This window comes from Elephantulus edwardii, unplaced genomic scaffold (genome assembly GCF_000299155.1).
Source record: "Elephantulus edwardii isolate Elephantulus edwardi_28Jun2011 unplaced genomic scaffold, EleEdw1.0 scaffold00079, whole genome shotgun sequence".
NCBI classification, from domain to species: domain Eukaryota; kingdom Metazoa; phylum Chordata; class Mammalia; order Macroscelidea; family Macroscelididae; genus Elephantulus; species Elephantulus edwardii.
Genome location: NW_006399829.1, coordinates 14,878,096 through 14,888,590, shown reverse-complemented (window position 1 = coordinate 14,888,590; position 10,495 = coordinate 14,878,096). Strand labels below are relative to the sequence as shown.

Sequence of the window (10,495 nt, the reverse complement as noted above, 5' to 3'; positions counted from 1 at the left end):
TGATTCAGTGACTGGGGTAATCAGGATGGGAGTGTCAGAGACAGTGTGATTGGCACAGGACAGAGCAGAGTTTAGGGCTGTTGTACATAGGGTCGCTATTAGTTGCAAGTGACTTGACAGCACAACAACAACAACAACAACAACAACAAGTCTTTAGACTAACATCATTACTTCTCCATACCTGGGAGAGATCCCTGACAGCAGATTTTCCCAATGCACTTCACCTTTTGATTTCCTGACTGCTGATGCCAAGAGTGTTGATTGTGGAGCCAAGCAAGTTGTAATTGTGAACAACCTCAGTCTGTTCACTATCTACCATGGTGCTACCAATCGGCCCAGTGGTGAGAATCTTTATCTTCTAGGTGGTGAGGTTCAATCCATATTGAAGACCACAGTCCAAGACCCTCTGCAGCTGTCATCTGATAATTTCCACATTCTATATACCACTCTTTGGAAATGAGGGCAAATATGGATTTAATAAAATAGCTGTCTTTAAAATTTCTTGGCATAGACTAGGGAGCACATCAACCACTGCAACCATTAATTTTTGCCATTGTATTCAGTGTCACTTGTACTTCTTCCTTCAATATCATTGATTCTTGAACATCTGCTACTTCTTGAGTGATTCAGTATTGGTCAGTTCTTTTTGATACAATGATTTTGTTTATACCTTCCATCTTCTTTTGATGATACTTCCCAAATAGTTCAATATTTTTCCAATAGAACTCATTCATATTACAACTAGAGAGACATGTTGTTTTTCTTCAGTTCTTTCATCTTGAGAAATGCCAAAGATGTTCTTCTCTTTTGTTTTGCTAATTCCAGGTCCTTTGATATTTCATTATTGTTTTCTAGAGCTGCCTTTGAAATATTTTCAGTGTTCTTACTTCATTATTTCTTCTCTTTTCCTTCACTCTCTATGACCTTGAGTTTACCTGCTCAAATTTAAAGACAATTTCATCAAGGATACATTTTATACATTGACCCCTAGTGACTGCAGACCAAAATAGAATTCAAAAGAGACTCTGAAACTTACTCCTTAACTTTGAAATTGAATTAAAGCTAGCATGCTTTACATAGCATACTAGTATGGCTTACAACTAACTGGTTGATCTCAGGGAGAATGGGAATCCCAGACCACTTGATAATGTTTATGTGAAACCTACACTTGGAAGCAGTGCTCAGAACAGGGCAAGGGAACACTGCATGGTTCAAAATCAGGGATATGTCCTGTCTCCATAACTTTTCAATTTTTATGCAGAACAGATCATTCAGGAGTCTGGGCTATATGAGGAAGAATGCGGTATCAGGATTGGAGGAAGATTCTTCAATAATCTATGTTATGCAGATGACACAACCTTGCTTGCTGAAACTGAAGAGGGCCTGAAGTGCTGGCTGCAGAAGGTCACAGACTGTAGATTCTCACCACTGGGCCAATTGGCAGTACCATGATGGATAGAGAAAAGATTTAGTTTGTTGACAGAACTTGCTTGGTTCTACAACTGTCACCCTTGGTACCAGCTGTCAGGAAATCAAAAGGTGAATTACATTACGAAATTCTGCTGTCAAAGACCTCTTAAGAGTACTGAGAAGCAATGATGTCAGCCTAAAGACTAAGGTGTGTTTAATCCAGGCCATGATCTTCACAACTGCTTCCTTTGCATCAGAAAGCTGGAAAATGACTAAGCACAACAGAAGAAGAATTGATGTGTTTGATTTGTGGTGGAAAAGAGTCTTGAACATGGACCTCCAAGAAAACAAATGTCTGTCTTGGAGAAAGTGAAACCAAGTTTCTCCTTTGAGGCTATGATTTTGAAGCTCTATCTCACATACTTTGAGCATGTGGTGAGGAGGGATTGATCCTTGGAGAAGGACATCATGCTCAGAGAGTGAAGGAACAGTGCAGGAAAGGAAGACCCCCAAAGGAGATGGATTGATACAGTAACTGGAGCAATGGGGGGTAGGTGTGTCAGAGGCAATGAGACTGGCTCAGGACAGGGCAGGTTTCAGAGCTAATTGTACATAGTGTCAGTGAGTTGCAGGTAACTCAGTGGTACATAACAACAACATGCTTTATGTAAATCTGAGAATAATGTTTTATAATGACTAAGAGAAGAAGCTTAACCCTTAATCTATTCAGACTCCTGTAAAAGAATCTGCACTTACTCCTTCGACGGTTCATGCTGTTTCTTCTCCTATTTTTGATGATGTTCTCCTTAATCCTTCAATTGCCATCTTTGGATTCTTTGACCATTTTCTTATTTTTTCCACACACTAATGTACTTACAGTTTTCAATTAATCTGTGCTATTATTACGTTGTTGTTGTTGTTGTTGTTTTGTTATGTGCCATCGAATTGTAGACAACTTACAGCGATCCTATGAACAAAAGACCTGAACACTTATATAACTTTCATCCTTTCTCCAAGTTCATAGAGTTTCTGGAGGCAAGCCATTTCAGGAGTGGATGCCACTCCTGCTTCCAAGCTTGTTTTAATAAGGGAGCTCCACCAAACACTGTCCATCATGAGGAACCATTATTGCATTTGACACATCTGTGTCACAGCATTTGGCGTCACAGCAACCATGAAATTTCCTCTGTACTATAGTCGTTTTAATCAGGTTTACTAGATTTATTATGCATATATATGTCTTGTAGGTTTTTAAGTACCTATTATTGCATACATTATAAGAAATATGCTCGATTAAAGAATGTTGTTTAGTTAAAAATGATAAATTATTTATTCAAAAGTCTCCTAAATTAATGCTTCAGTTAATCTATTTCTTTGCAAGTTTGACAAGAATAAATATTGAAACAAGTATATTTTCATAGTAATTGAATGCTGTGTGATTAACCTGATACAGTTTTTAAAAATCAGAATGTTAGACAAACAATTCTGACCATTCTTCTGTTGCTAGAAATGTTAAGCAAGTGCAATATAGGGAAATGCAAATCCTTGGTTAGAGAAGTTTATTAGAAAATATGTCTAAGCAGAAGAATGGTGTGAGAACTAGTCTCTCTGTACTCCAGTTGTATTTATATTGTTATTCCTGAGGAGGTGGTAGTAAGTTTATTCTCCATTTTTGCTAAGAACCTCATATTCATGAGAATAATCTCCTTAATATGAAATTACTTAAAATTAATTTGAGACATAATTAGTATATGGGGATTGTTATTCTTGTGTGCCATCAAGTCAGAATTGAACCAGGGCTGAGTCTCCAGCAGTGAATCACAGAGAAGGAGAAGGTCTATCTTTCTCCTGTGGAGCAGCCAGCGGATTTGAACTGCCTACCTTAATTGTAGCACAGCTTCTTACTGGTAGGCCAACAGAGCTGCCTTAAGATCTGTATTAAGACATAGAAAAGACTGAAAAAAGTTGTTGTTGCTTTGGATTTCAGTAATGTTTTCTTCTTTACGTTTGTTTCAGAAACAGTACAAAAATAATTTAGAAGAATTCCATTTAATTCTTTTTCTGTTCCATACTGTTTTGGATATACTGATCTTAAGAAAAACATTATTAAAATTATTTTCACCTGTTTCTTTTTATTTCATTAATACAACTATCAACATATGTAAAAGGGCACCAATTTATGGCTTGCCTTCACTTCTTTCAAAGGGTCCCATTTCCCCAGAATAATGTTGGGCAAAACAGCTGTCTTGCATAGACAAGTCAAAAGTCTCCATTAGGTTAAGAGAAGAGGATAAGTAATTTAAACTGAACCAGTATGAACTGTTACTGTATTAAGAATGGAAGCAAAATATGATATTTCCTGTTTAATGATAAGTTTTTTCTTTAAAAGAATGATAGTTAAATCTTTATGTTTAATGAAAACAAACCTTATTTCTAGGTTACTGGTTGGTTCACCTTGGAGTGGCTTTCCTGAGAATCGAATGGGAGATGTATACATATGTCCTGTTGATCAGGCCACTGCTTCATGTCAAAAACTGAATCTGCAAAGTAAGTTGCATTTAAAAGTGCATTTTTTTTATGCATAATAAAATTTCATTAGATATATACCCAACTGAAAAACAACACCAGCAAAATAGACAGTTTGGTTGCTTTTCTTTCTTTAGTCCCATCGGTCCATTTATATTTTGACATAATTTGATTTGCATTGGGAAAGTTTGCTGTCAGGGGCCTCTCCAAAGTACTGAAGAGCAATGGTGTCAGTCTGGAGACTAAGGTGTGCCTGATCCAGGCCATACTCTTTGCAATTACTTGCCATTCATCAGAAAGCTAGACAATGATTAGAGATGATAGAAGGTGACTTGATGTCTTTGAACTGTGGTGCTGGAGAAGAATATTGAATATCCATAATATGGATGGCTAGGAGAACAAGTTCATCCTAGTGAGGATGAAACTAGACTGTTCCTTGGAGGCAAGGATTCTGAAGCTCCATATGACATACTTTGGGCATGTTGTAAGGATGGACCAGTCTTTGGAGAGGAATATCATGCTTAGGAGAGTGAAAGGATAGCACAAGAGAAGAAGACCTTCGATAAGATGGATTGATTCAGTGGCTGGTGTAATAGCGATATGTGTGTCAGAGACAAGATTGGCACAGGATAGAGCAGGGTTTAGGGCTGTTGTACATAGGGTCACCGTGAGTCCCAAGTGACTCAACAATACATAACAACAACAACAACAACAACTTGATTTACCCATACATGAAAGCATGTAGCTTCTGGGATCCTCTATGTTGAATTTTTTGCCAATTGCTTCAGAAATCTTCAGCTATCCATACCTCTCTCCGTTTTCTTCTCAAACATAGACCTAAACATAGAAATAAACATAAATGTGTAGAAATATCAGTATAAGGGCTGAATTTGAAGATGCCAAGAAGCAGTATTTTTTTTTTAGAATGTTTCCATTATTTCATTATAATGATAAGTTATACTTTGTGGTTGTCTTTTGTGTTTTTTTTAAACTTTTTTTTTTATTAATTTCAATGAACATTTACAGAGATTTTGGATTTCCATTCATTCATTGTTGCACTTTTCTCCCCACCTACCCCACCCCCACCCCCAGTTCGCTCTTATCCTTGAAAAGCAAAAGAAAAAACTCTTTCATTGGTACACAATCTCCCCGCACTCCCCACCCACCCCGAGTGTACTCCACCCTGCAACCCTCATTCCAGACTCTTCTGATAATCATAATGCCCTAAAATATATTACTTTTAAATTTTTCTCTCCCTCATTTGCTTCAATACAGTATACATAATTTATCCAGTTTTTCTCAGTCTTAGCCCCACCTTGATGTTAGCCTCATTCTACAACAGTGGCACCATACAGTATTTGTACTTTTGTGACTGAGATATTTCACTCAGCATAATGTCCTCCAGGATCACCCTTTTTGAGTAATATTGCATTAGTTCCTTGTTTTTCAATGCAGCATAGTATTCCATTGTGTGAATATACCACAGCATCTCTATCCATTCGATCGTTGATGGTCACTTAGGTTATTTCCAACTCCTTGCTCTTGTGAACAAAGCTGCGATAAACATGGGTGTGCAGGTTGTCTGCTGTTTTAATTATTGACATCTCAGATTTCTTCTATGAAAACAAAAACTTATTACAGATGCAAAATATAGAAAGTTACATAAGTGATATTTCCATGTTACTCATTTTGCCTAATATCACATTATCATCATCATAATCTTAAAAAAACCAGAAATAGCAGTACTCAGGAGACATAAAGTTCTGAAGAATTTAAACATGAATGAGGAAATACAGTATCTCAGATATCAAGAGAGGAGAGTTTAAAAAATTATGTGTAAGAAAGACTTTGGGGAAGATGTGTTTCATATATATCTTTGTATGTTGAATGTTTGGCATATTTTTGGCATATAAACAAATCTAGAGATGGAGTTTCAGTGGTGTCAACATCTACTGTGCTAAAAAGTGTGAAGACTGAGCCAAGATGGGCTTATTTGATGACCCATTTAATTATCTTACAGGTGACCTAAGCCAGTAATCCAATCTATTTAAACACTCATTTTCTATCTGTATTTCAAATAATAAAAATTTTGAGCAGTCACTCCATATTTTTTATTTGGTAATTTTGTACACACATTGCTATCTCTTCCATATTATGTTGTTGTTATTGTTATGTGTCATCAAGTCTCTTGCAGCTCACAACATCCCTATATACAACAGCTCTGAAGCCTGCTCTATCCTTGGCCAATTTTACTGACTTCGGCACACGTCTACCCCCATTAACCCCATCAGTGAGTCAATCCACTTCATCAAGGGTTTTCCTCTATTGTGCTGTCCCTCTACTATTTACATAAAATTTATCTAGTAAAACTATACATATCAAAGTTATTTTTTTCTTTCTACAAACAGGTGAATCATCTTTTATGTAATTTACTGGCAAATTCACTAGTATTGAGATGACAGATTACAAGGAATTTAGGAGTGGATGAGACATGTGAATAAGTTAAAAGGCGTTAAAACTAGGTCTCTCTTTGAAGAAATTGAGACGGCAAAGAGACCTGAAAGAGCAGTTCAATGAGGTGGTCTAGTGGTAAGAATCTGTGCTGCCATCTCAAAGGCACGCAGTTCAAATTCTCCAGCTACTCAACAGAAGAACATCCGCTATGAGTTGGTTCTGACTTGACGGTACACAAGAGCAACAACATGATAAAATCAGTCTTAGAAAAATTGTTACTTTTTGAGATTTGAAGGAAGAAGATAAATGTAGGAGTACTGGAAAGGACCTTTTGTCAGTGATGGGAGAAGTTGAGATTACTCTTGGAAAAGTATTCATCTTGTCTGCACTAGAGAGATTATTCACTGAGAGTGATGATACTTGGGTAGAGGTTAGAGGCTTGTGAGGAAAGATAAAGTTTTAAAGTCATGATTCTGGGAAAGTAGGAAAGGAATCTAAGTAAATAAAAATGAAAGTGGCAAAGATAACCTGGCAGAAATGAGAAAACCTTAATAAATAATGAAGAGGATTGTACGTTCAGTAACTCAAAGATAGATGCTGTGAATTAATCTCTTGATCAGTAGCAGATGGAATGTTCCAGATATTTATTTATTATTATTTTAAATAGCTTGTCTCATGACTTTTAAAATTTAACCCTACTGCTTTGTGCTGGAATCTGACACATAGCATTTTTGCTAACACTTTCTTCCTCCCTTGAAGCAACTGGTGGATCCAAACTGTATACCTTTTGCTTGACAACACAACTTCTTACCACTAGATCACCAGAGCTCCATTTTCTATTTTCCCTTATATTCTAATTAGTCTTACACATATAAAATAGGCTGTGAGATCTCTAAGGTCACCTTATTTTCATGAGATAATGTATCTCATTAGGGAGTCCGGTGACATAGTCCATAAGGAGTTGCACTGCTAAACCAAAGGCCTTACCTCTCTAGTGGTTCTAATCCCTGAGTGGATCTCAGGAAGGAGGGTGGATAGTCTTCTCTGGTGTGGTACATAACCTCAGACACCCAGTGAAGGGTCAGCTATGAGTTGGTGGTGTTCATTGAGTAAAGCACAACTCATAACAAATTAATAACCAACTGATTTGAACCCTGACCTAGCCTGTGCTATCCTCAACATTTCTTTCTGATATTCTTGAGCACATACCATCCATCTGCCAATCTTTCTGCTTAAGGGTCTTTCCTCTTTTTTGCCTACCCTCCACTTTTCCAGGCTTGATGTCCATTTGCAATGAATAGCCTTTCCTAACAAGATGCCCAAAGTATGTGAAAGATAAAGTATGTGAAAGATAAAGTTTTAAAGCCATGATTCTGGGAAAGTAGGAAAGGAATCTAAGTAAATAAAGGAGCATTCTGACTTGACTTTCTCCGAGACATATCTGTTTGTTCTTTTGACAGTCCATGTGATATTCTGTACTCTTCTCCAACACCACAGCTCAAAAAGATTCTCCTCCTGTTGTCACCCTTATTCACCATCTAGCTCTCAGATTTGTAAGTGAGTGAAAATATCAGGACCTGAATCAGGCACAGTTTAGTCATAAAACTGACATCATTGCTCTAATTTGGAGAAGTCTCTGAAAGTGGACTTTCCTAATGCAATACACCTTCTGAGCTCCTGACTGCTGGTACTAAGGATGTTGATTGTGGATCCAAATAAGATATAATTGTTGCTGTTTATCTTTTCTCCATAAATCATGATGTTACCTATCGATCTAGCTGTGTTTGTCAATGTTGAGATGTAATCCATGTTGAAGGTCTTTGCCCTCTGTGAGTGATATACCTCATTAAAAATTGATGCCTTTATCAGTTTTATTAAATAATATTGAATGCCAAATATACTTTTGTACTGCAAAAAACCACAAAAACAATAAAAAACCCCAAATGACTCTGTCATGAGAGAGTCAACCCCTGGGAAAGGACATGTTTGGTAGAACATCAGTGAAAAAGGATTTCAGTGAGGTGTTCTGGCACAACAGCTGCAATGATAGGCTCAACAACAGCAGCAAATGTGAAGATGGCACCGGAATATACCACATGTTGTTCTTTTGCACACAGGGTCATTATAAGTCAGAACCAATTTCATGGCATCCAACAATAATACAGCAGACATGCAGTCACACAGAGCAACCACTGCATCTGTAATTATAAACTTAATGTCTCATGTTGTCACTGATGAGTGTGTGTATGTGTTTCTAACAACTTTAAATAAGCAAGAATTTTTTTTTTTCATTCTTCCCCCTTAAAAGCTTCAACCACCATTCCAGGGGTGACTGAGATGAAGACCAACATGAGCCTTGGCTTGACCCTCACGAGGAACATGGGGACTGGAGGATTTCTTGTGAGTGTTTACTTCTCTGAGCCTCATTTCTGAAAAAGATGTACATAGCCAGAATCTTTTCACCATTCTTCCTATCAAATCAAATGCTGATGTTCAAGTGTTAGAGTCTGATTTTTCATAAATTGTGCTGTTTGGACATCCATCATAAAATATTATTATTTTAAAAAGTAGGAAGATATGGAAATTTTTCGAAAGAGAAATTTCTTATAGACACTATACCAAACCAAACCCACTACCATGATTTTGATTTGGACCTTTCATCTGCTTTCTGATACTATAAAACTGTACAGGAAGAGATAATCCACCCTTCTCCATTGGAACTGATGATAGATTTAAACCACTAACCTTTCAGTTAGTTGTGCAGCACACAACACACTTTACCATTATAACTGTTTGAGAGTAGACTTTATACAGGGAAATTTATATATTGGTTGAACAATTTTATTACAGGAAAAATTGGAATACATACATTCCCCCCAAATTTTTTAAGGCAAATAAATACCTAACCATGCTTGAAATTCTCACTAGTTTATATATTTTAGTTATTCTTGTTCGGACTTTTGTTCATAGGGTCACTATGAGTTGTCTACAACTTGATGGCACTTAACAAAAACAACAGCAACGTTTGGAGTTCGCTAAACTCATGTTGTTGTTGTTGATTGCTGTCTAGTTGAACACAACTCATAGTGTTTCTGTGAACAAAAGGCCTGAAGCCTTTCTAAAGCTGTCAACATTTATCACAGTTCATAGAGTTTCCAGAGCCATGTGGTTAGGAAGTGGAAGCTACTACTGTTTCCAAACCTATCTTAAACTGGGAGCTCTACCAAACACTGTCTGTCCATCATGGGTAACCATTATGGCATTTGACACCCCAATGACACAAGGTTCAGCATCACAGCAACCCCAGGTTACCACAGTACAGCATATTGATAGAAGAAGGCTATACCACTTAGAAGAATGTTCCTCTAAAATGCAGTAACAAGCAACTTTAAAACAAAGGCCCTCCCTGAGTTCTTGTTGACTCTAAACAAGAGGCTTAAATTAAAAAAACAGAACCAAAACAAAAAACAACCAATATAGTATGTTGTTGTTACGTGCCATTGAGTAACCTGCTATGTATAATGACCTTATGTACAGCAGCTCTGAATCCTTCCCTGTCCTGAACCAGACTCACTAATTCCAACACACCGACCCCAGACACTGTATCAATCAATCAATCTCATCTGGGATCTTCCTCTCCTGTATGTTTCTCTACCCTTGTGAGCATGATGTCCTTTTCCAAGGACCAGTCTTTCTTGACCACATGCCCAGAGTATGTGAGATGGAGCTTCAAAATCCTAGCCTACAAGGAGAAACTTGGTTTACCCTCTCCAAGACAGACCAATTTGTTTTCTTGACAGTCCATGCTACGTTCAAGACTCTTCTCCAGAACCACAACTCCAGGGCATATATTCTTCTTCTGTTATCCTTAGGCAATGATCAGTTCTCTGAAGCATAACAAGTAATTGAGAAGACCGTGGCCTGGATTAGGCACACTTTTTTCTCTAGACTGACATCATTGTTCCTCAGGATTCTGAAAAAGTCCATGACAGAAGATTTTCCAAATGTAATTCATCTTTTTATTTCCTGAAAGATGGTGTTAAGAATGTTGACTGTGGAGCCAAGCAAGCTATAATATCTAACAACCTCAATCTCTTCTCCATCT

The 10,495-nt window shown here is 37.3% G+C and overlaps 1 protein-coding gene across 1 annotated transcript in view; it reads left to right on the top strand.

Annotated features, from left to right (window-relative positions):
- Positions 1–10,495, top strand: part of ITGA2 (integrin, alpha 2 (CD49B, alpha 2 subunit of VLA-2 receptor)) — a 169,571-nt gene that overhangs the window by 31,901 nt on the left and 127,175 nt on the right. Inside the window, exons 3-4 of the mRNA XM_006889598.1 lie at positions 3,848–3,957; positions 8,699–8,790. Of these exons, the coding sequence (XP_006889660.1) occupies positions 3,848–3,957; positions 8,699–8,790 (202 nt within the window). The remainder of the gene's footprint in view (positions 1–3,847; positions 3,958–8,698; positions 8,791–10,495) is intronic.